Below are 27671 nucleotides of genomic sequence, written 5' to 3'. Positions count from 1 at the left end.
GCAATAAACATACACACACTCCAGCCGGCTCCTAAGCCGCTGCCACATGTGAAGCACTGTTGCCACATGTCTCGGTAACTTGCCAACGCTCGCCGGCACCACAAACAAAGCTCGAGTGATGAAGCTAATGTTCTCTACTGCTTGATGCGGCTGATTGACGGCTTCTAGCTCAACTTAAATGATTATACAGATGTTACACACGCGCGTGCGCATGCACACATGCACACTGCCTCCATCACTCCTTGATGTAGGTAATCACTATGATCACTACCTACAAAATTCTCAGAGGAATTGACTGGGTAGATAGGGATAAACTGTTTAACACGGGTGGTACGCGAACAAGGGGACACAGGTGGAAACTGAGTACCCAAATGAGCCACAGGGACATTAGAAAGAACATTTTCAGTGTCAGAGTAGTGAACAGATGGAATGCATTAGGCAGTGATGTGGTGGAGGCTGACTCCATACACAGTTTCAAATGTAGATATGACAGAGCCCAGTAGGCTCAGGAATCTGTACACCAGTTGACTGACAGTACAGAGGCGGGACCAAAGAGCCGAAGCTCAACACAACTAGGTGAATACAAGCTCAGAGATGACGTATGTAGTCTGGCTTCACAAACTTGACAGACTTATATGAATTAGGGGACAAAGGCAAACTGCATATTAATGCATTGTCAGAAAGTCGTCGACTCAGTGCCACACACAAGTTAGATTAGTTTAGTTCATTTATTATGCACCCCATACCCATCTTGTGGGTAGTGGAAAGGGTTACAGAGGCACATAATGGACTCAGGGACTGAACCCCAATGCATTAAGTCATAAAAGCAGGCGGGAAAGGTAGGAAAGGTGTTCCAGTTAATTAGGGAGTATCTAATCAATAAAAGATGTAAGATGTTGCCAGCAAAATACTTCAAACGTTGCAATAAGTCACAAAAAGCATGGAAAGGGCGCCTGACAGCTGGGTGGACAGCGCTTCAGATTCGTAGTCCTGAGGTTCCGGGTTCGATCCCCGGTGGAGGCGGAGACAAATGGGCAAAATGTTTCTTTCACCCTGATGCCCCTGTTTCCCAGCAGTAAATAGGTACCTTGGAGTTAGACAGCTGCTACGGGCTGCTTCCTGGGGGTCTAGACATGGTCGAAGACCGGGCCGCGGGGACACTAAGCCCCGAAATCTTCTCAAGATAACATCAAGATAAAGAATTAATGCGTAGAAGTTACAGCATTAACTAGATAAACTGAACGAATGGCCCAAGAGTGATTAATTAATTGGATGCGTTGTGTCGGGGACATGGAGCATGTGTACATATATAATTTGGCTGGTGTCGAGGTCCTCCCAAGGTTGAACCCTTGCTCCTCCCCAAGATGTAACCCCACAACCGTTGCCTAACTCCCGGCCACCATCTCTCTGCTAGATGAACAGAGGCATTAGTTGATAATAAACGCGTCTATCCGTTTCTGCCCGATTAATAAATAATCCAAAGATACTGAAATGAGCCTAAACGGGAGGTATTTCAGATTAGCTCACTAGAAAGCACGAATAGAAGACAAGATAAGAGGCATGATAAGACCTGCAAACACATGTAGGTGAGTAAATACACACACACACACACACACACACACACACACACACGCACCCTTAATACAACATTTGTGAAACCCATTGTAAATTAAGAATGCTTCCCAGCATGGGTCCCCAACAATCAATGTATGTCTGTCTATTGGTGCTGTGTTCGTGTGTGTGTGTGTCTCTCTCTCTCTCTCTCTCATTTTCTCTCGTGATATATATATATATATATATATATATATATATATATATATATATATATATATATATATATATATATATATATATATATATATATATGTGTGTGTGTATATCACGAAAATAAACACGTGATTAAAAATGAAACAGGAATTTCCTTAAGTACTTTCGTATATTAATACATCTTCAGAAGGAGTCATGATTTGGGTTCTAGGGATATATATATATATATATATAAAGAGAGTGGTAGAAGTTGTAGAAGACAGTATGTGGCAGTGCACGTGGGAGCACTGGCTCCCACGTTGTTCCCGGAGAGGAGGGGCAGTGGGGGGTGGAGGGGGGAAGGTTAGAACGCCGGGGTGCGGGGGTGGGAGCGGGAAGATCAGTAGGCACGGTTAATGGTACGGGGGGACGGGGTGGTCGGTTTGGGTAGAGAGTAGCAGGGTTGGAGAACCTGGTTGAGATCAGTGTTTGGGGAGCATATTGGGGTTTGTGGAAGCCGGATTGGGGATATGAATAGGGGTGGAGTGATAGAAATTGATTTGGGTTCTAGGGTTAAGAGAATGGGGGAAGGGGGTCGCTATTAGGGGTAATAGTTACCATAGCAGCAACTATTACCAAGTTACCATGATCATGGTAATGATACCTTACCTTGAGGTGATTTCGGGGCTCAGCGACCCCGCGGTTCGGTCGTCGACCAGTCCTCCTCGTTGCTGGGTAGTCAACCAGGCTGTTGGACGCGGCAGCTCGCAGCCTGACGTATGAATCTCAGCCTGGTTGATCAGATATAATGGTGGTTACTATAATAGAGTCGTTGCAGGTATGCAGGTAACTATGGTAATATCATGTCAAGGGCAGTTGGGTTTGACTGTTTAGTCTATGGTTCCAGTTCACGTCCCTGGAGCAAGAGTTGCAGATTCTCTTCCTTGAACATCACAGTGTATGCCATGGGTCACCAGGTTACCTTGATGTATACTTGTGTGGAGGTTAGGTTTGTCCTTTATCCTTGCTAAGCTCGTAAGATTCCCAGCGTTATCATGTTTCTTCTGTCATTGAGGTTATCTTGAGATGATTTCGGGGCTTAGCGTACCTCGACCAGGCCTCCTTTTTGCTCACAACCCCCCCCCCCCGAAACAGCCCGTAGCAGCTGTCTAACTCCCAGGTACCTATTTACTGCTAGATAACAGGGGCATCAGGTTGAAAGAAACTCTGCCCATTTGTTTCCGCCTCCATCGGTGATCGAAGCCGGAAACGCAGGACTACGAATCCGAAGCGCTGTCCGCTCAGCTGTCAGGCCCCTAGGATGATACAACACGAATTCATGTGTGTTGATCTATGCCAAACTTGAAAAGGTAAAGTATCCCAGGTGACAGTATCCGTAGAACGTACCCAAAGCCGGGTCGGTGAGGATAGAGGGGGAGGGGGGCAATATGTTGTTGTTTAAGATTCAGCTACTCTGAACAAAATGTTCCCAGTAGCACGGGTTATGGTGAGCCCGTAGTGGTCTTACCTGGCACAGGAGCGGGGCTGTCGGGGGTGGGCAGTATTCGGAGAAAGTACCCCTGGGGTTAATGTTCAAGTGGACAGTACCCCGAGGATAATACTCAGGGGACAATAACCTAGGAGGATTGTAGCCCTGCATATAAACGCTTTTCACGAAGGAGACCCCTATGTTTTTTCTTTGTTGTTTTTGTTCCATATTTTCTTTGTTCCGTATCTAATTGTTTTTGGAGTTCAGTTCATTCGGAAGTTGAATATTCAAATCTAGAATTATACAACTACTATTTTTCTGCACATTTTGTGTGCAACCGCTTTATAGTGACATATGACGAAGGTTTGTGTGAAATCCATGAATATTGCATCGAAATGTTGCTTGTATTCCAAATAAACAATCTCTAAAACCAGGCTTCAAAAGAGCAGGAATTGGATAACACGACCTTATCTGTTGAGCTCTTGGTTTATTTAAAAACATAAGAAGAGAAACATGAAGATGATTACCAAGACGCAGTGGAAGAGGAGTGTGAGGCAGCGGCTTAAGACGAGAAGTGCAATTTACTTGCAGATGGGACCAGGCCCCTTAATTATCGACCTAATAAGGGGCTTTAATTAAGATGAAGCGCGGTAGCTCAGAAACCAAGTAAAACTGAACTCTCTTAAGATGTATTCCAAGGACTAGAGTTTCCGACCACGCCTTGGAAAAACTTGGGGATCGCCTTTTGTCTTTTACGGCACCAGAGGTAGATAATTTGGGTGGCCCATTGCTGGCGTTCAGCGGTTCTCCCGGAGGCCCAGGCCTTGATAGACGAGAACTGCTTTGCCCAGCTGACGGGGGACAAGACGTTGGCTCTTGTTGACACTTAATCAGGTAGTTGACCTTTCCTCGGCGTTTCTGCTTATATCTAAGGCACGACACGTAGTGGTACTGATAGTGCAGCAAGCAATTACTATGATTTGTTTATATAGCAAGAGTGATTTGAAAGTTATATGGTTTTCAGCATTAATTCAGTGGCCTTACATTAAATTGATTCCAAGGACTTCATTTCACAGCGTCCTTAATTTCAATCGGGTTGTTAGTGTTGGCTGCTGGCTGTCCGTCGTAAGTACTGCAGTATTATTTAAGAAGTGTATTTTCATAGGATTTCATCAAATCTAACATTTGATTTGATAAAGACCTTACAGAAGAAACTTTATTCGCAAAAGAGCTTAATCTCTGCTAAGTGATTATTATAATAATCATATTAATTTTAATAACTCTAAAATACACCTGCATATTGCAGGAATTCTTTCTTCTGATAGTCTGTCTTGTCTGTCTGTCTCTGTCTCTGTCTCTGTCTCTGTCTCTGTCTCTCTCTCTCTCTCTCTCTCTCTCTCTCTCTCTCTCTCTCTCTCTCTCTCTCTCCTCTCTCTCTCTCTCTCTCTCTCTCTCTCTCTCTCTCTCTCTCTCTCTCAATAAAGTAATGTATTCCATCAAATGTAACATAATAATGTTGACATCACGATACGGACCTAAGTAATATATCTTGCTCGACGAGAATGCTGAATGGTTCGTGATAGTAATTGGCACAGGGTTTAAGGGTTCGTAATTGGTACGGTACGAGTGTAATAGGATCAGTGCTTGATGGTTTGTTATGCGAGAGAGAGAGTAATTAGGAAACTTTAATGGCTTCTAATTGGTTAGAGAGTTCAATATTTTCACTCTTTAGAATATTCGTAATGGGCACGAGCGTGTGTTAGCAATTTTAGTGACTTGTATTAAGCAGATATGCAGAATATTCTATATGCAGGCGATGAGTCACAATAACGTGGCTAAAGTATGTTGACCAGACCACACACTAGAAGGTGAAGGGACGACGACGTTTCGGTCCATCCTGGACCATTCTCAAGTCGATTGTGAGATCGACTTGATTTGTCGACACAATCGACTTAAGATTGGTCCAGAACGGACCGAAACGTCGTCGTCCCTTCACCTACTAGTGTGTGGTCTGGTCAACAGAATACTCTACTTCCAATTAATTTCCATATTTAAGCCATATGCAGCTTTCCCCGTTAAATTTCTTATATTTTTCCTTTCCTTTCCATTTATCCCCCTCTACTACCAGCCAAACTAATATAGGTTACCATTATAACATTCGCCAATCCTTGCTTCCATTATCCTCTACATTAGGACTGCACTTTGACTGCTCACTTTTTGTATGGTCTGTGTTTCGATCCCTCTATATCAAGAGAGGCTGGACACTGTTCTTTCTCTCTCTGTTTGTCCTTTGTACTCGTCCTAGTAGTTTACCCCTGATAATTACCTTATCTTCTCCGTTATCACGACTTCCGTTTGCATTTATTAACCACATTAAGTACTCTTAAAAACAACTAACGTCGTCTCCTGTACTAATATGCCAATTACTTTTACGAACGAATTAGCATTTTTTTTATTTAGTCACACGCTGGCCCAATGCTTTCTCCTGATAATTATCCTCACTATTGCAAACACCATAACTATCGACCTTCTGCAGATACACAAAGAATTCGAACGTGAAGAAAACCACAGGGCGGGTTGGCGGGGCATGTGGAGCTAGACCTGACTTCGTCTTCACTTTTAGGTAAACAATATCGGCTGCATTTCCTCCATTCCCCCCAACCATCTTCCCCCTAACACCACACCATCCTGCCTCCTCCTCCTCCTCCACCTAACCACAGAGAACCGCAAGCCTCCCCTCCAACCCCAACGCCCTCCCCTCCAACCCCCGACGCCCCTCCCCTCCAACCCCCGACGCCCTCCCCTCTAACCCCCGACGCCCTTCCCCATCCTCCCTGGAGTGAGGGAGCCCGAGGGCTGTGTTAAGTAAGAACGTCCCGGGTCTGGTCCGACCACTATCATAAATCAACTGTCTGCTTTCTGCTTGCCGGGTCAGGGAGGAGTGGGGGCGAGCAGGACCATGGGTCCTATAAGTGCACTGAATCGCCTTTCTTTTCCGTTTGGCTTCCTGGAATCCCCCGTCTCGCTGTTTCTGAAAACCCTTATCCCGGGGATTCAGAGCTCGGAAATGGTACTACGCCTGTACCTCAGACAATAACAGGGATTCGATTCTCCTCCCTCGTGTCGCTTATATAAATCAGTTCGAGCATTCAAGATTTCCATTCCCACTGAACGATGCTCTTTGATATTGGCGACGGGGTCACCGCCTACTCAAAGATGAGGAAAATCAGGCGCTCCAGCGGTTACCTTTAAGATGATGATGAAGGAACTCCTGGAGCCGACGTGGCCCAAGGTCTTACCTGGAGAGAAAAACAACGTGTTAATTATTGACTTATTTTATTGTCTATTTTGTGATCTGGTTCTGAAGATACTTAAAATATTGGCTAAAGTACACATCATAAATGAATAATGCATGCAATGCGTGTTTTGCTCTACATGTATACTTACATGCATTGGCTCTACAAAATATATACCAAGTTTTCTTACAGAAGTACATGAGAGTCCATCATGCATGTCCTTGAGAGTATATACCCCCTGAATTTACTTTAAAGTAATTAATAGGTTTGTGTGTAAACTTGAGTGGACAGCTCTCAGGAGTCGTGGTCCCTGTGGCCCGAGTTCGATACCCTGGAAATGTGCAGCGTTTCTTTCACCCTGGTGCACCTGTTTCACCTGGCAGTAAATAGGTACCTAGGAGTTAGACAGCTGCTACGAGCTGCTTCCTGTGGATGTTTGTGAGTGTGTGTGTGTGTGTGTGTGTGTGTGTGTGTGTGTGTGTGTGTGTGTGTGTGTGTGTGTGTGTTGTGTGTGTGTGTGTGTGCGTGCGCGCGCGCGCGTGTGTTAGAGAGTAGTAGTAGACATTATGAGAGGAAAAATAGATTGGCCTAGAAAGACTGTGTCCAAGAGCTAAATAGCTCGATTCTGCAGACACAAGTAGTAAATACACCCACAGCCAGACGTAGGGGCTGGGGGTAGCAGAAGTGGGGCCCCAGGTCACAACATGTACTGACGAGGACATTACTACTCATAATAGCCACAAATGAGGGCGTCCACATCCCGAAGGGGGACACCTCAGAAGGGAAGTGAGCCTGGTGGCCCTCCCCCTTGATGGGCCGACCAGGTAGTGAAGGTGATGGGGCGGTTGGTACGAGAGGGTGAAGGTGAAGAGTGATGATGGGGGAGAGAGGGAAGATGGGTTATGTGAAGGTGGGATGAGTGAGATAATTTCTTGGGTTATGATGACCAGGCAGGAAATAATGGGGGAAGGAAGGTAGGGGGGGTAAGGTTAGAGCAGGCGATGACGAAGAGAGGGAATATGACGAGTAGGCCTATAATGATAGTGATGATGGACCAATTGGGAAGAGGATAGGAAGGTCTATTATGATGGTGATGATAATCCAGGGAGAAGAGGGGTGGTTAGCCCCCTATTATGATAGTGATGATGTGCCAGCAGAAGGAGAATAAGTAGGCCTATAAATGGGTAATGTTGGGCTATTTAGAGGATGGTGAGAAGGCTTATAATGACAGTAGTAGTAGTATTAGTGGTGAGGGAAATGATGTTGTGGAAACATGATTAGACTCACAACTCTGAACCAGATGAGGGCAATTTTAGGGTTCAGGTGCAAGGAAAGATGATTAGTAGGTGAGTAATGTATAGGTATACATTATATACTGAACATCATTGTACATATACATCAGGAGAAGGATATGTATAATGAGGGGGTGATGATTCCATAAATGACGAAGGATGGGGAAAATGAGAACTGAAAATGTGTGTGTAAAGATATGGTGTGGTGAGAAAGAAAACGATGATGGATGCAGGTGAGAATAATGAAGGACAGTTGTATGATGATAGAGTAATGTGGGTGAGAACGTGATATGGTATGTTGATGGCTGATGGTGAGAAGTGACTAAATGAATTATGATAAAAGGGAGGATGGTGGGAAGTACACGTGGATGACATACACACACGAACGCATACACACAGACACACACATACACAGTTTCAAATGTAGAGTTAATAGAGCCTAATAGGCTCCAGAATCTGTACACCAGTTGATTGACAGTTGAGAAGCGGGACCAAAGGACCAAAGCTCAACCTCCACAAGCACAACTATGTGAATACACACACACTCACACACACACACACACTCACACTCAAACATGATACATTTTAACGACAATACAAGATCTTAAGATAAATTTACCATCTAATGTAGTAATGTATTTTGTAGATTACACTGGGAAATAAAGGACCAGCACGGGTGAGTAGAATGAAGTACCATTAAATATGTTAATTTCCTAGATGGGACACTGAGGGAGAGAAATTTCAGAGAAATAACAACACAGTATGATCGATTACACAACCAGAAACTATAATAAGCTGAAGAAAGAGTCATACCTACTCACGTAAGAAATTATATGAACAATAATTAATCTTACAATGGTTTGAAAGGGAGTTTCTGGAGACAAAAGGATGAAGCCAAAGCCATGGAAGTAATTCGCCAAGAAAAAACAGAATAGAACCATAACGTTAGCAAGAAAACTATCAGTAAACATTAAGGAATAAGATAGAGTGGGAAAGAATATTCTGTTAAAAAAATTGTTGGAGATATGAAATCAAGATGAACCTCCAAATCTGGTTTATTAATCCTGATTGAGTCGCATACAGAGCAGTTGTGAAATATAATACAGCTTAAGGGAAAATAAACCAGATATGATTGCATCAGTTGGAAACAACCCAAGGAGATCTTAAATGCAATATTTTCAGGGATATCTGAAAGGGAGCCGGATTTCCTCTATCAAATACTTACCCAATGAAACTAATAGAAGCATATATGAAGGCGTGGAGAGGTAAGAAGACAGCGGAGGAGTTGGAAAGGAATAAAATAAGAAACCAGATTAAATCACACAATGGGCACTGAAAGAGGCAGATGGAGTCTAGTGCCCCGCCATTGTAATGCATTTCAACTTATGGCCACCAACGAATAAACATTCAGAGGTATGAAGACAAACAATGCAGTCCCTATAAAACAGTAAGGACGGAGATAGGAGCTACATAAACTTCATGCGTCATTAACCAGCATTTCCTGCAAGGCTCATAAAGAAATGACTCTTGGAACAATTAGACAACACAACTAGCCCACACACATATGCCACTTGCAAGATATCTCAACAATCACTGCAGCAAGAGATTCGATACGTCTATTAGCATGTCTTAAAAACAGCAAAGGCTTAAAATACACTTCCAGTAGAATTAGAATGGAGAGAAACTAGCAGCAGCAGCAGCAGCAGCAGCGCAGCAAGCAAGATATACGAACAGCAACAGGTAAGATGTAAGAGCAACAGAAGACACGAAGTAAGAGCAGCGTCAGGAAAGACGCAACAGCAAAAGCAACAACAGCAGCGGTAGGTGAGAAACAACATCAACAGCAGCAGGAGCAGCAACAGCAGAAATGCCGGAGAGTTGCGCCTGATGTACGTGTGCGTTTTACTGGTACAAGACTCATAAACCACAACCCAGTGTTAATATTGTTGAGGAAGGAGAGCATGGAGGCGAGGGAGGGAGAGAGAGAGAGAGAGAGAGAGAGAGAGAGAGAGAGAGAGAGAGAGAGAGAGAGAGAGAGAGAGAGAGAGAGAGAGAGAGAGAGAGAGAGAGAGAGAGACAGAGAGAGACAGACAGAGACAAAGAGACAACCTGACAGTGACACCGCCCCTAACACCAGTTAAGTGTAAGTTGATGATGTGTATCAGAGTAAACTAGTGCAATAATTTTACACGAACAAATTATTTGTAAAGGAAAAATCAACTTGTATATATAAATTTGTCTCTAATATCAAGATAGTGAAAAATAATCGGGAAACAGAATAACCATCTTCAAAGGAAGATAACTGTAGCGCCCATGATCGAAGATATGTTTAGTACACCTTTATTGTAGTGAGAAATCAAATTAGCTTCACGCTAGACCTGCGTCCGTAAGCACTCTCACATCTGGATTAGGTAAATAAGCGTCAGCTGATGCATAGTTGTGGTCTCAGGTCACAACAGAGGTCTCTAGTGACCTAATGGTTATGAGATGACTAATTCCCAGCTCCGTGAGGACTCATTCATTAACGATGACGAGAGCATCTTCACAACTTCCTCGTCGTTCAAAACCTCAGACTTTTCTTTAGTGTTGGGATTAAGATCTATCAACATCTGGAGGGTTATTAAGACCACCACAAGTGCTTATTGACCACCATCAAGAGCATAGTTCTGGACTAATATATACTCAGTGGATGAACGAAAAGACCTACCATCAATGTACATTAATTAATTATAACTACATAGATACTGAAGTGAGAAAGTCTCTGTAATCAGCTGTTATAATTATATGGTGTACAGGATGGATGTAATTGTTAACGTAATAGTCTCCGTTTAGGTCTGATAAAAGACATTCGGTTTCCTCTGTAATCCTTTTTGCACTATCACTCACAGGATGAACATGGGGTGCACAATTAACTAGCAGCCTTCGGCGGTAACAATCAGTCAATCAGCGTATGCACCGAGAAGCGAATTTTCCCCTCTCCGTGTGTATATCCTCCGACTTCAGAACCATGAAATACGAATGAGTGAGACCAGAACATTGACAAAAGTGCATCAGTAGAGGCCATTAATGGTCAGGGTATTCAAGTATAAGTAGTCTTCCAATCTCTATGACTTTAGAGAAATAAGATCTATATTTAGTTTTTTAATTTTTAATAACTAGGAATTTGCACACTGAAAAAACACCTCCCAAAAAAACCATAAAGAATTTATGTAACAGTACAAATTTACACATTTATCTATATAACTGTTTATCTATATAATCCTTTTACTGTTTTAGAAGCAGGTATGATACAAAAAGAAGAAGGTCGGGAACCACTGAGTTAGCTTACCTAAAAACGTGAAGCCTGAGAACTGTTAGCCAAGTCTGCAAGTACAAAACTGTAAGAACACACCACAGGACGAGCGAGAAAGGTAGAAATGCCATACTTCCATCCATCACGTTCTTGGCAGAGAGAAATCCCATGCTGGAACAACCCAAAAAACGTGTTAAACAGCACAGACGAAAAGGAATTGGAATGGGAAGATGAAATGAAAGAGGAGAGGGTAGAAAGGGGAAGAGGAAAGGAGGAGAAGAGGGGTGGAATGGAAGATGTGGGAGGCGAAGAGGAGAATTTGGAGAATTCGGAGGATGCAGCTTGCGTGGAGTTCACGTTGGCAAAACCATTGGAGACATTAAGGGGAATAAATAACAAGGAGGTAGAGGTTGTGTGTGAGGGGAAAAATGAGAGTGGAATTAAGAAAATTTTGAGGACGAAAAGGAGCGAAGGAACTAGACAAATGAGAAAATATGAATGAAGGAGGTGCATGGGATAAGGCGTGTCATACAAGATATTCCTTATCCAGAGGACATTAAGATTTCCAGAACAAAAAAAACATAACAGTGAGAATAAACAGAATGAAAAAAAAAGAGAGAAACAATAAATCAGAATGCTTTATAGAGAAAGAAAGGCTTAAGAAAGAAAAAAGATAGCAATATTTGACATTTAAATGGAAAAAGCAATACAGCAAAATATCAGATGAAAGATAAAATAGCAAAACTTCAGTAAGATATAATTTTTTTCCGAGGAAGTGTTGCTGCGCTAGCCACTTTCCCGTCAGACTTTACGTCTGGTTGATGTACCGTAAGACTTTACGTCTGGTTGATGTTCCGTAAGACTTTACGTCTGGTTGATGTTCCGTAAGACTTTACGTCTGGTTGATGTTCCGTAAGACTTTACGTCTGGTTGATGTTCTGTAAGACTTTACGTCTGGTTGATGTTCCGTAAGACTTTACGTCTGGTTGATGTTCCGTAAGACTTTACGTCTGGTTGATGTACCGAAAGACGTTAAGGAACAATATTGTATCTGTTAAGAATAGCAAATCAGGTCATGCAAATAAGACTGAATATTCAAAATGTAAAATATCTTTTCATTTAACTTTTGATCTGCATATATAAAAAAGGCATAATTTTATAAAGGCTTTTGTGAAAAGGACTCCTTTTTATATTTGATTAAGGAAAAAAAATACTGTGCTGTATGTACTGATGTCAGAAGTAAATTTTGTTATATACAAGTAAAAAAAAAAACTCAAATATTTGATTATGTAAAAAAAAAAACTTTACATTTGTTTATAGAAAAAAATAACTTCTATATAACATTACGTAAAAAACTAAGCACTTTATTATTGTTTACGTACGAAAAAGGGGAACCCTTGAGAATAAGAGAAGGAGTCGGAACCCAGGAGCCGGAACGACGCAAGTCTAAGGAAACTGCAAGACGGAAAGGCAAGCCACACATCAAAACACTAGGTAATGGATATGGATAGTGTGGTAATTACAATACCATTACCATTCATTCATCACACACCGGCTATTCGTCTTCTTCCAAGGCAGAATCTTCGAGCAAGGAAAATAAAAACTACAGAAATTCTTGTATGCATCAGTGGGATTTGAATATTTGTAATTTTGGCTTTGTAAGGATAATCAGAGAGAGAGAGAGAGAGAGAGAGAGAGAGAGAGAGAGAGAGAGAGAGAGAGAGAGAGAGAGAGAGAGAGAGAGAGAGAGAGAGAGTGAGGGGCAGGAAAGACTCCGTGTGCATATGTATATATTTTCTTGTATTAAGTAATGATGGATAGTGATCACAATGATGACAAATGGATGTGATTTATGGTGTTCCGGTATACAATTAAATGTCCCTTACAGTAATCACAATCCCCCGCATATCGTGCACCAAGCTCTCATAGACTCGTGTGTGTGTGTGTGTGTGTGTGTGTGTGTGTGTGTGTGTGTGTGTGTGTGTGAGTGAGTGTTTGTTTGTGTGTGTGTGTGTGTGTGTGTGTGTGTGTGTGTGTGTGTGTGTGTGTGTGTGTGTGTGTGTGTGTGTGTGTGTGTGTGTATGTGAGTGTTGTTGTGTGTGTGTGTGTGTGTGTGTGTGTGTGGTGTGTGTGTGTGTGTGTGTGTGTGTGTGTGTGTGTGTGTGTGTGTGTGTGTGTGCGTGCGTGTTTGTGTGTGTGTGTCCAGGCAGAATTCAACCTATCCTCACACTTAACAGCTCGTATTTGTTACGGAATCAATCAATCCGTTAAAATTATGATGTATTTGTTAAAACATAATACCACCGTAATATTAATGTACTTTACACATTGGCTACATTAGATTTGGTGGACTACCTGGATTCGTACGCTTCTGACAAGGCAAATAGAGTTGCATTTTTTAACGAAAAAAATAAAATTACATATATATTTAGCTTCCATATTAATTATAACTAAACAATTATTGTAAGAATCGGAATAGCATCAATTTTATGTAATATCAATAATGATAACTAAATAAAAATACGTTCCGATAGTAGTCGACCACTTCGGGCTCACCATAGCCCGTGCTACTTGGAACTTTTTGTTCCAGGTAACGAATCTTAAACAGGTGGTACAGTGAGTACAGGTAGTACAGTGAGTACAGGTGGTACAGTGAGTACAGGTGGAACAGTGAGTACAGGCGGTACAATGAGTACAGGAGGTACAATGAGTACAGGTGGAACAATGAGTACAATTGTTACAGTGAGTACATGGATGCAATGAGTACAAGGAGTGCATTAAGTACAAAGGCTACAATGAGTATAGACAGTATGATGTCTACAAGGGGTACAATGAGTACAGAGAGAACAATGAGTACAGGGGGTACCATGAGTGCAGGGGCTACAATGAGTACACTGGCTACAATGAGAACAGGAGGGGGGGGGGAATGAGTATAGGGGATTACAATGAGTACAAGGGCTGCAATGAGTACATGGGCTACAATGTGTACAGAAGGGTCAATGAGTACAGGGGGACACAATGAGTAGAGGGGGGGGGGGGTACGATAAGTATAGGGGCTACAATGAGTACAGGTGCTACAATGAGGTAGCTGGGGATGCAACACACACACACACACACACACACAGAAAGCAGCCCGTAACAGCTGTCTAACTCCCAAGTACCTATTTACTGCTAGAAAACAGGTGCATCAGGGTGAAAGAAACTATGCCCATTTGTCTCAGTTGACTCCGGGAATCGAACCCGGGCCACGGGATTTCGAGTCCCGCACGCTGTCCACTCAGCTACCAGACCCCTGTGTGTGTGTGCGCGCACGCGCGGGCAATCGGTGGTGTGTGAATGTATATTAGAATTACGAAGAAAGAAAGTTATAACGCCGTGGACCCATTTGGGAGCCGAAACCTCAGCCTTTCATTACTACACTCTTTCCCCTTGAGCTTCTAACATTATGAAGGTTGTCTAATTACCAGCTCCTTAGCATGCAAACCACGATTATCATTATTCTATTGAAAAAAAGAGGATCCTACCGCACTCGACGCGGGCATAAAATTAAGCTAATCTTCCCCCACTCGGCGTTGTTGTGAGCGGGTCGCGGGGTCGCCAGTCATCGCCAGCCAACGCGATTTTTTGGCAGTTCGTAATCTGGCGTCCGGTTCCTGCCCTTGGCTTTGGCTGAGAGCCAAGTTTGATACTTTTTTGAGAGAGAAGTGCTAGGAGCTCCGTTTTCTTCGTAATGTTGGGTGGTTTTGATGTATTTTAGGGTTTTATATATAAATAAATTGTTTAAGGAACACTACGTATCCTATGGAATATGTGTTATAAGTATTAGTATGGAGGGAAAATAGGTTTTTATATATGTATAATTATCTTGCTTTTCTTCCTGTACGTATGCCACCAAATGGCCTTTCAGTTATCTTATAATCTGATTATCTTACAGGACTTATATACAATACTTTCTTAAATGCAATTATCATAAGTCCAGGCAAAACTCGCTACTGTTTATGTCCGGACATTTTCAGCGATCTGCGGCAGAAACCGGACACAGCATTCCTGACTGACAGGTCGGCGGCGCGTGATTGGCAGGTAGAGCGCGTGGGAGGAGCGAAGAGAAGATGGATGGACGTGATTGGTCGGCTTGTTGGGTGGGAGGAGCTTAAGGTGACGCCCATGGGAGAATGTTCAGGCGCCGAGCTGTCCCGACTGACGATATCCGCGCTAGAATAACATTATACATTTTGCTTTTAATTTAATTTCATATTTATGATTATGTAAACGCTAGACAAGTATGTGGATATACAGCGCTGTGTGGTTGAATGGTTGTGTATTAATGCTATATAGGTTAGCTATATATATTTCTCTCAGTCTGAGCTCATAGCAGTCAAGTCAGTTCTCGCTCAAAATGTAAACAATTCAATGATCGCCGCAGCATGCCATAGATTAATAAGTTTATAGATGCAAATAAGGACATATGAGTTAAGGAAAACAGGTCTTTTGGTTCCATACGAGGCAGCTTCAATTTCCATCCACTCAATTTTTTTTATTAATACATGAGGTACATCTGCATTAGTGCAGCTACCCTAGACTATATGACGTGGAGTACAGTGTGTCAAAAAAGCTAACTAGGTGATGCTAAAAAATCCCCATCACACAGGATGGTTAGTCATACAGAGGCATGTGATGGTCAGTCTGCACTGGCAGCCTCATTCATATGTATGTCTAACCTACGCTTGAAACAATCCAGTGTTCCCACTTCTACCCGGTAATTTGTTCCAAAAATAAAAAACCAGCTTCCATAGCAGGAATAATAATAATGTTTTAGACTGCATTAAGAATACACAATAAATTTGAAATATTATTAACAAATTATAACAATTGATTTTATGAGTAATAGTTATAGTATACGAAGAAAAACATGAATTTAAGCTTTAAGAAAATATATATATATATATATATATATATATATATATGTATATATATATATATATATATATATATATATTATATATAAGGACACAACCATCTTTGTAACCCATATGTAACTCCTTTTTTGTAACAAAGTTCAAATAAAGTAAATATATATGTGTACATACAAAAGAATGGGGGTGGTAGGAGAAGATAATATTAGTGTTCAGTGAGAAACCACAAGGTCTCCTCTGAATACTTTTATTTTCTTCTCCGAGGCTATGGGTCCCCACATTGGCACCAGAGGTGGTACCCTCACAAAAATTTATTATATATATATATATATAATATATATATATATAATAATATATATATATATATATATATATTATATATATATTATATATATATATATATATATATATATATATATATATATATATATATATATTCACAATGGTTGTTCAAATACACATATGCACACTCAAAATATGTGTACATACACACATACACCGGCACATTAGGGGCGCCGGTGGCTGTGTGGATAGCACGCTGGACCCATAATCCTGTAGCCGGGTTCGATTCCCGGTGCCGGCGAGAAACAAAAATGGGCAATTTCTTTCACTCTGATGCACCTGTTACCTAGCAGTAAATAGATACCTGGGAGTTAGCCAGCTGTTACGGGCTGCTTCCTGTGTGTGTGTGAAACAAACACCATTGAATCAGACACACAGTCACACACTTGTATCAGGTAAATAGACATACACTTGTATTAAGTATACAGAGACACACACACACACTTGTACCAGGTATACAGCCCCCTCCACACACTTGTATGGACCCACAGTACTGTAATAATTATTAATCATAGGAATAGTAGGCATCCATCAGTCTCAGGAGACTGGAGTTGCGCTCTGGTGGTCGGTCGTGAGTGGCCTCTCCAGGGCGCAAAGCCAGGGTAGGTTAATACGGAGGAGAAGCTGTTACCCAAGCAGCAGGTTCCCCCTCTCCACGGCGCCGAAAGTCTCCAATGGAAAGATAAGCTCCAATACGATTGGTTCTAGCGCCGTCGCAGGAACTGTCAGCTAGGGGCTCCAGCTCCGGAGGTTACCTCGAAGTTAGTAAAAGAAGGCACAGGGACTCCAAACCCGGAGACCGCCGTGGACGGGGCCGGAGAAGAACCACCCCAGCAAGGGCAAGAACGACCCCAGCCTCCTGAAGCAGAACTTGGGCTGCACGAGCCCCAGGAGGTGGACGGCCCGATTCCGCATCTACGGATTCCAGATCGTCACAGCCCTCTTTCACCCGACGCCGGCTTTATCACAGGAATACAGCATTGTATATAATACACTCCAAAAAATTAGTTAAAATCCTTGCAATGCAGAAAGTACTCTGAGTACTGTACGTCTGTATCGACAATGAGTTGATGGTACTATGAGTACATGGTAGTATGGTGAGTAGTATGAATTATGCAGACGATGAAGTCACATAAACGCGGCTGAAGATATGATGACCCAACCACGCATCGGAGAGTGCAGAAACCGCGACGTTTTGGTCGGTCCTGGACCATTATCTAGTCGTGGGAATTTTGTTAATAGTGGTTATCTGGTTGGTGTGATTGTAGTTGTGGTTATAAGGCTTTTGGTGGTTATGTTTTTTGTAGTAGTGGTTGTGTGAGGGAATTATGTTTGTAGTGGTTGGAGTGATTGTGATTTGTTATGGCTGGGGGTTTAAGTTAGGTTAGGATTATTTAGATTTTTTCTGAATATGGGAAAAGAATGGGAGTACCTGTTTGCAATTAATGGTTTTTTAAGATAATTCGGCACTTATGATGCATAATTTAAGTCATGGAAAGTCTTCGAAATGGTCTTGGTAGTCGTGGGGTCTTGGAAAGGGGACAGGAGACGTGGGTGAAAAGGGACTATGTTGACGTAGATGGAAAGAAAAAGGGGAGGGGAAGAGAGGGGGAAGATTGGAAGAGCAGATGGAGAAGAGAGAAAGAGAGAGAGAGAGGAAGCTAGTGGGTGCTGGTAGAGAGGAGGAGACGAAGAGGGTGACATGGGGAAAGAGAGGGAGATGGGGAAAATTGTGGGTAGTAGGAAGAGCAGGTAAGAGGGGAAGAAGAGGGTTGAAAGGGGAAATGGGGTAATTTTTGTGGTGAGGGAAGAGAAAGGCGGAGGTGTGTGTGTGTGTTTGTGTATTCACCTTGTTGTGCTTGAGGAGATTAAGCTCTGGCTTTTGGTGCTGCCTCTCAATTAGCAATTATCTGGTGTACAGATTCCTGAGGCTACTGGGCTTTATCATATCTACATTTGAAACCGTGTAAGGAGTCAGCCTCCACCACATCACTGCCTAATGCATTCCATCTGTTGTGGAATCAGTACTCTGACACTGAAAAAAATCTTTCTAACGTCTCTGTGGTTCATTTTGATGCTCTGTTTCCACCTGTGTCCCCTTGATCGCGTACCACCCTTGTTAAACAGTTTATCTTTATCCACCCTGTAAATTCCTCTGAGAATTTTGTAGGTAGTGATAATGTCTCCCCGAGCTCTCCTGTCTTCCAGCGACGTGAGGTGCATTTCACGCAACCTTTCCTTGTAACTCATGCCTCTTAGTTCTGGGACTCGCATAGTGGCATACATTTGAACTTTTTCCAACTTCGTCTTGTGCTTGACAAGGTACGGGCTCCATGCTGGGGCCGTATGCTCGCAACCGTGTGTGTGTGTGTGTGTGTGTGTGTGTGTGGTGTGTGTGTGTGTGTGTGTGTGTGTGTGTGTGTGTGTGTGTGTGTGTGTGTGTCCATAAAACCATCAAATTCTTCACATTTTAGCAGGACACAGACATCCAGGTGCCGGAAAATATCGTTCAGCAGCTCCTCAAGTCATCGTTTTTCGTCTCTCCAGCAGAGATAGTCCCCTCCACCTTGACCGGACGAAACAATCTGGGACACAAAGTTCATAAAATTTTCCGGTCCTATTACAGTTATCAATGGATGCGATTCTACTGTCTTCTTAATCATTGGGTTTGATTAAGACAACGTGTCATCTGGTCAAGGACTGCGGCTTACATTTGCTGAGATCCCAGCATCAATTTGTCATAAGAATCATCGCCTGCTGCAGGAAGGAGGGTGGATGGGGGGTGGGGAGAGTGGTTGGACAGGTGGGCTGGTGACTTGCAAAGTGGAAGGGAGTTATTGGTGGAGATGGGGGAGGAGGTGACTGGTGGATGTGGTGAGGAAAGACTGGCTAAGTGGTGGGACGTAATTGGTGGAGAAGAGTGATTGCGAGTGTTTCGGTTGAATGGTGGGCAGTGATTGGGGAATGCTGGGAATTGTGGGGGAGTGGTGAGTCCTGTGTTATTCAACATTTTCGTAAACGACTTCCCTCAACCAGAATATACAGTAGCGACATCATATCGCCCAATTTCCCGACGATGTAACATATATGATATCATCACATGCAGGGTGGGGTGGGAAGGAAGAGCAAAAAGTTTGCCTTTAGATCAAGAACAGTGAACACACAACTAGCTTTAACTGCAAATGGGGAAAGTAAATGAACGAGATCCAAATAAGTATTTCGATTATACGGCATATACCTTAGAAAAACATAAAGAGTTCGCATTCGGAGTGAACCTATAGCCATCAAGAACACAAAAACAGTCCTCGGCTATATCAACCGAATTCTCAACTCCACCCTGATGTCTCTCAAAATACATCAATAGCTAAAAATTTCCTGTTAAAGCTCTACAGATTTAACCCACATCCCATCCCATGTTATGCTCCACCTTTACAAAATGATAATCAGACAGGCCATATTATCCATACCTCCCGCTTGAACCTGACGACCTGAGCCAACCAACGGTTAATCCAAGAGTTCAAAATAGGAAACTTCCTTCCACGGCAAACATCTCCCTAAACGACCGAGAGAGAGAACCAAAGAGCTTCACAGATCACTTAAAAATGATACTCTTGAACATCCGTATCAGCCATCTGTCCAGGAAGGAATTATATTGGATGAAACACTTCTACATTCAAATTATTATGTATTAGCGATAAGACCTACCATTAATGTATAATGACTTACTGTAAATATATAGCTCTTGAAATAGAACTTTCTCTGTAACTAGCTGATATGTAACTATAAGGTGTGAAGGATAGATGAAATTGTTTATGTAATAATCTAAGATGAGCAGGCGATGAGTTACAATAACATGGCTGAAGTATGTTGACCGGCAGCAACAATCAATCAATACATCCCAGATAAGGAAGATGTCTTCGTAATCAATAACACCACAAACGCCTACGACATTCAAGAACCACCTCATCGAACAAGAAGAATCCCCTACAGCAAAAAAGTATTAAAACACATCCATAGCTCCCAACTTTCCAAAACCCCGCAACCTGAATGACCTCCCAGCGGATCCAGAAGAGTGGATCTTCCCTGACTAAGTCTTCACTTGATGGAAGAACTAAAAAAAATCTTAAGAGCAAGCCATGCACAAAACTTTTGATATATGAAGAAGCTACCATGACGAGGCTTAAGCCAACAGCCTACTACCACATTGAGACCTTCACCAGTCAGACCAGTTGTTATAGGAAGAATTCACCAACACACATCAACTTTATCACAATATCACACCCATTCCCAAACCATAATGGGCAGGCTACTACCCTTTTCATAGCACTCATACTCAATCCTCATCCTATTTCCTGATTTCTAATTCACATTCTTCTTCCCCCATTCCTTGCCGAACCCTTTGGTCATGGAACCGAGTGATTGGTGAATGACGTAAGGTGGGATTGGTTGAGTTGTGAGCGTGGTGGGGAAGTTATTGGTGGATGCGGTTAAGAGGGATTGGTTGAGTATGGAGTAATTTGTGGGTTTATGGATGTGGTGGGGAGCATTAGTAGAGTGGTGAGGAGTGGTCTGGTGGGGAGTGACTGGTGTAGTGGAGTGGTGAAGAGTGACTTATAGTGGAGAGGTGAGGGTGGGAATTGTGCAGTGTTTGTGAGTGTATGGCTCAGAAGACTGGAAGATTGGTGTGAGAACTAAAGGAATTTAATTTTACTTGTTGTGTGGGTATCTTCATGTTCCTTAATTTTGTATATAAGTACTATATTTATATAATTTTATCTCAAATCGTCTCTTTCTCCATTTCTCTAATTACTCGTTTTTCTGCATCATCAGTTCCTCTGCTCCCTCCCTCTTATTTCTTAACGTCTCTCTTCTCTTCATATTTTCTTATTTCTTCACCCTTCTTTACCTCCCCACCTTACACCATTCTCCTCCCTCCATTAGCGCTCCCTCCCACTCTCCCATTGACCCTTCTCCCTCTTAGCAGTTTTTACAGCCGGCTCTCTCTTAACTAACTCCTCTTTTACCCTCGACAGTCTCGTTCGGACAGGCCAGAGGTTATAACTCTTGGTCAATGACCTCATTCGATCACCACGTCCTCTTTCTATTCTCCTATCCTCCAGTTTGACTTCTTTAGCAATCCCTCTCAGTTTTTAATTCCTGTGTTTCTAATGCTTTGGCTTTAAATGCATGTATTTGTATTCCAGATAATGTTTTTCAATACTGTACTTGCATTAATCTTTAGAACAAAATACATGACAAATATGGCAAGAAACAATAACTTCATTAGATTTGTTAATTAGAGTAGGATTGGTATTTATTTAATCTCTTACAAGGACCAAAAACCTTTACAAAAAGTGCATATTCACCCTAATGCAGGCGATGAGTCACAATAACGTGGCTAAAGTTGACCAGACCACACACTAGAAGGTGAAGGGACGACGACGTTTCGGTCCGTCCTGGACCATTCTCAAGTCGATTGTGAACAATATTCACCCCAATCTTATCCATTTCTATCACATTTGCTTTGGAACTTCCTACAAAGGTCATGTTCATCTGAACTAGTCATATACAATATTGAGTATATAAATAATACTTCATTGGCCATATGCAAAAAATAATGCTTTCACATCAATTCATATGAGTGTGCATATACATTTAATATTTTTTAAACGACCGCTTTGGAAAATTATATGACGGTTACAGGAATAACGAACACGTTTGATGGGAAAATGTTGTTCAACAGAATTTGTGCATATATATAAGTTGGAAAATGTTTATATAAATAGATAAATGTTAAATATTTTTCCAAAATATATCTCAGACAAAAATATTTTAAGTGTAGATATTCAGTATCAGGTAAGGAATTAGGAGAGTTTTTGCCATTTTATGACTGGTAATTATGTATTTTTAGACATTAAATGATAATTTAAAAAGAGAAAGTACATATATTTCACAAGTTCATGAGAATAAGAGCCTTTCTTGCCTACCTTTTGTTGGTTCTAGGAATCAACGTCCCCTTGACCCAGTCTCTGACTGGGTGGAGGAGAAAGAGATGAGAAAGTTTGTGGTAAAAGGAGAACGCTTCAACAATTGTGCTCAAGTAAGCTGATAAGACAAATAATTTTCCTCAAAAACCCCATAACAGAAATGCTGTAGTTTGACATTTTCCAAGATTTGGGAGCAATCCTCAAGACAAGGGCAACTGAGAAAGCAAAGATAAAGCAACTGAGACGTCAAACTACTTGTGAAGCTGAGAGAAATGTCCAACTTTTTGAAAGAACTCTTAGCAATAAAAAATATATGAGGTATCAAAGAACAAATGACTGTATTAAAGGTAAAGTTGACGTAAGATTCTTGTAGTAAATCTGGTAAGCTGTTTGTACTTTTTTTAATGTAACTGGGTAAAGCTTAACTTTGTTATCGCTGAGTCTGATAATGTTGCAAATGCCTGTACAATGTTTCCTTACAAGTAACTCTGCAAGAACCTATAAAAAAAAGGTTTCTACGTCTGACACTAATTTCCTTCTCCTCTTTGCTTTCTTTTTCGGGGGGAGAGGGGGGGGGGGGGGATTTTAACCAACGCTTACCACATCATATATTTTTTTTTCATCCATCAACTTCTTACTCCATTTTTTGCCTTTTATTCTTCACCATCCTTGCCTCCTACTTCTCTTCTTTCGTGGCTTGGGTGATATCCCTCTCTCTCGACCCTTTTAGACTGAGACGATTATTTCTCGGTGATGTCAGCCGGGGTGCGTCTCTGAGACATTCACGCCCCCCTAACTCCTGGCAACCTTCCTGCTTCCTCGACTGTGGGGCCTCCACCTTCACCATCTTCCTTAAGACCCCACTCACCCCTAGCTCCCTTTCCTCACTTCCCCCACTCTCTCTCTCTCCCTCCCTCCCCCTTCTCTCTTTCTCTTTCCCTCCCCCCCCCCCTCTCTCTCTCTCTGGCTTTCTCTGATCTTTTTACCTGTAAAGTGCATCTCGGTCACCCTTCCACACACACTTTCTTAGAATTAGTGATAATGATACAACAAGTAAGGTACAGTGAACATTGTCACCTTTGCACACTGCAATCTGCTAATGGATCTAGTCAAACATATTTCCATCCCACACACTTCCCTCGCTTCATGACCTATCATCATACTTTCCCCTCTTCAGAATTCTAGCTAACCACTATGTATTTCCTGTCCTCTATTCTCTCGGTGAAATTGACACCAGTAATTCCATCTATTATCATACTATCATACAAGAGGAGCCACACATCTATGGATCATCCAATAAAATTAGCAGACTTCTAGATGTTACTTCTGCTCAGCTTAGACTCGGTTACAAGTATCTCTGGGAATTCTAATTATCTGCTGATGTAGACTTGACCAAATGTAAACTGTGTCAACAAAATTATTCGCACACCCTCCGTCACTATGTGATGGAGTGCGAAAAGATAATTGAATTCAGAGACAATTCTATAACAAATGTTCCTGAGATGTGTAAATATTTCATTCAAAGTTATATGCTTCCAGAAATCCTAGCCAAATATCCCCAGTTTGCTAACTGTAGGTAGTAACTAAGTGATTGTAACCTATCCACAACTGCCCACTGGATGGGGGGGGGGTGCAGGACAATCATATCAATTGTGACACTAGCTCTCCACACATGTCAGTTGCTTAATTTAGAAACTGTAGTTGTGGTCGATCTCGAACCCATTGATGATGTGACGATGTGTATTGAATTTTGTGGCTAGCTCCTCAAGATTGTAACTTGCTTAGCTAAATGATTTGTAGGGTTCAGTCTCCGAGCCCATTTTTTTTTTTAATTTTGCCCCGAGGGGCGAGTTTATTGGGCAGCGCCACTCATCCTGTGAGTGGACACACCGTCATAGCAGCATATTGAGTGGCGCTGCTCAATAAACTTGCCCCTCGGGGCAAAATTAAGAAAAAAATGGTTCAGGTACTGAACCCTACAAATCATTTAGCTAAGCAAGTTACAATCTTGATGAGCTAGCCACAAACCCCCATTATGTGCCTCTGTAACGCTTTCCACCACCGCCCACAAGATGGGTATGGGGTGCATAATAAATGAACTAAACTAAAACTATTCTCCCACTCCTAGCCCCACACACACCCTCCCACCTCTACCCACTTACACTCTCTCACCCATAACCATCCCACACGCTCCTCTCCCACTCCTAACCACACATATTCTCCCATCCCTTAACCCTCAACCACTGATCGCTGAAGAATAAATAGTACAGCTATCACAAATGTATACACAAGTGAAAACATTTGTACACAAATGGCCACCCAACATTACAATAAAGTAATAGTCAACCGACCCTAGCAAACCTTAAACAGCCAACGCTAATTTAATCACTTAATCTTTGCCCCGGGAAATTAGCTTTACTGGGATTTAGCAGTTGAAATCTGCAGATAAACTAAACAAATGGAAAGCAATGATTTTCCCTCAATCACACCTATAAGCACATTCAAACTACCTGAATGCAGGTGTTGCAAAGCTAGAATGTCCTTACCTAACAGAAGTATTGTATGTTGGATACAGACCAACGGAGTCGTACTTTAAGTCCAACCACTAAGCATCAAGTCTAACTCTAGAAAAAACATTCTAACCTTGCCAGATCATCATCATTAACGCGCCACAGTGACGCGTCTCTCAACATCAACAATCATGCTGTCAGAGGGAGGCGAAAACCTTCACACAAACAGCACGTATTACATAGAAGAAGTAAGAATGGTATTAAAAAGGTTTCGTTCATGCTCTTGGTATCTAGATCCGGGTATTGACTATTTAATTTTAAAGTCAAATATTAAAGGAAGGATTAAGAGGGAGAAAGAGAGAAATGGGAATTGAAGTGGATAAACAAAACGAAGACAATAATTGTGTCCTGAAACACGACTTTTTCTCCCTGGAATATTCTAATTATATGTATATATAAAATTTGCATGAAAGAAAACAAAGTTTGCATACCATTTACATATTCATGAGACCATTAGGAACGAGAAACTGCAGACGTTTAAGAAACACCAAAGAATGTCAAATACTGTGTCTGTGTGTGTATACTCACCTGTGTGTGCCTGCAGGGTCGAGCTTTAGCTCTAGCCTGGGTTTAAAGCCGATAACGGTCTAATGTAGAGACTCTCGACCAAATTGTCTATCTAATTTACTATTTAAACTATGAATGAAGTTCGCTTTTGCAAACTACTCGTTTAGTTTATATAATTTTCCTATAAACATAAATGCTAAAAACAACATTTCAGCATCTCTGTTGCTAATCTGTTTCTCAAGCTTCTATCCGAGCCATCTTCTTATATAGGTATTCTTTATGAACATCGCTTTTTCCACTGTCAATTCTCCTAAGCATTTTATATGTCTTTATCAAGTCTCCTCTATCTCTCTCTCCTTTCTAGCCCGGCTATGTCCAACTCTTTCAGTCTATTTTCATATCCCTACCACCACCATCTGCCACACATATGTTGAACCCACTCCTTTCCTCTCCAAGAAAAACTCATTTCACGCTTTTGTTATACCAGGATATACTGTAAATGAATACCCCTTGAGATGACTCTATCTGGGAGCTTGCTTAGTTAGTGCAGTTACTTAGATTCTTGTGTCAGTTTCTTAGCCACTGATAAATATCACCTAAGGTGGGGACAATAAAGAATATTATAAATTAATTGGCTTCTTACTCATCTTGATCTTATTGATGCGTTATTCTTGTTTCTTTTAAATTATTTAAATACTTATATTAATTATTTACTTATATCATTCAATACAAGTATGAATAAAAATGAAACAATATAAGCCATACGAAGCATGGCCTTCATGAGCAGTCTGAAGGTGCTGATTAACAAATCAGATTCCACATCTGATAAGTATTAACTGAAGAACATCAGAGCACGTGAAATATTCCAAAGAGATTATTGGATAGTAGAGATGGAAAGAATAAGCTGAGAGGAGGAGGAAGAGGAGAAGGAGAAGGAGAAGGAGAAGGAGAAGGAGAAGGAGAAGGAGGAGGAGCACTATTGATACAACAACACTTATCTTTGAGGAAACAGAGATTCCGGAGGTAACCAACTAATCGGGACTATATAACAGGTATGACAACGGTAGATACCATGAAGGTAGCGGCAGCCGTTACTTCAAGCCCTCCACTGAATACAGTATAGCTAAAGGAGGAATACGACAGTGCCACGATAAATTCCTGAAGGATATAATATTATTGCTTCTTGTTAGAATTAATGTTTTAAATTGAAGCTGTAGACTTGCAAGATGTAGATAAATTGTATTTTCATATCATTGCAATTGTGGAAACAAAACTGACAAGCATAATTGAGGAGGTAATATGATCAAGCTCATGTGCCTCGTCAATAGTATATTACTGTTTAAAAAATGATTAAGGAACACTAAATACCAAGTTTAAGTACAATTATTGGTAATTTTTAATTATTTGTAATCACATTATTAACAAATTCACTTCACAGACTCAACATAAGCACAACAAAAATCTCATTCGATCCCAATTAACAGTTTTTGACTCTCGTTGCAATAATGGGTCCTGAACTTTACATATCTACATTAAAAGAGAACAAGCATTTTCTATACTATCCTTATAGCAATAGGCTATCACTCCATGTAATATCTGAATATGATCAGAGCCATACGATGCATGACCTTCATGTGCAGATCGAAGGCACTGATTAACAAATCAGATTCCAAATGTCAACTGGAGCTAAAAGGTTTACTTAAAACGAAAAATTCCTTTAAGTTCAGGTTTCGTTATCGATTATTTATGTTTTATACTACAGACGATGTCATTTAATTACAATGATAGTCGTAGTTAGTAAGACCTTACTCAGAGCCAAGCTGCCCCCGAGGCAAGGTTTTTCCTGATCAAGCCTCAAAGGTCGACGTTTTCCTTCGACTTGAACAAATACTCGTTCAACAGTGATGTGTGTTCCTAGTCAAAAAGAGGAAAATAAGGTAATTGACTCCATTATAATGAAAAGATAATGGGTTCCCCATGATAAGAAGGTTATGGGTCCCATTACGATTTGGTAATAGATCCCGTCATGATAATGTTGTGAGATCCATTATGATAAGAAGATAATAGGTTCCACAATGATCTGAAAATAGAGGAATTTATAACCCTTGAATATGTAATATATAGGTATATCCTTCTTTGGCTGAGAGGCAGTCTGCAAGTGCCATCCCTCGACACAGAGTGGAGAGAGAGGGGGAGAGAGAGAGAGAGCGAGAGCGAGAGAGAGAGAGAGAGAGAGA

General features: G+C 41.5%; 1 protein-coding gene across 1 annotated transcript; it reads left to right on the top strand.

The window, feature by feature from the left end:
* The first annotated feature begins 8046 nt into the window (after positions 1 to 8046).
* LOC138357565 (cilia- and flagella-associated protein 251-like) lies at positions 8047 to 17360 on the top strand. Its single transcript, XM_069314474.1, has 4 exons — positions 8047 to 8056; positions 9487 to 9643; positions 11317 to 11518; positions 17079 to 17360. Exons 1-4 carry the CDS (start codon positions 8047 to 8049, stop codon positions 17358 to 17360), a joined length of 651 nt encoding a protein of 216 aa, XP_069170575.1.
* The last annotated feature ends 10311 nt before the right edge of the window (positions 17361 to 27671 follow it).

The sequence above is a fragment of the Procambarus clarkii genome, chromosome 7 (genome assembly GCF_040958095.1).
Source record: "Procambarus clarkii isolate CNS0578487 chromosome 7, FALCON_Pclarkii_2.0, whole genome shotgun sequence".
Taxonomy (NCBI): domain Eukaryota; kingdom Metazoa; phylum Arthropoda; class Malacostraca; order Decapoda; family Cambaridae; genus Procambarus; species Procambarus clarkii.
The sequence above is the reverse complement of the archived record's forward strand: the minus strand, read 5'-3'. Positions and strand labels throughout refer to the sequence as shown.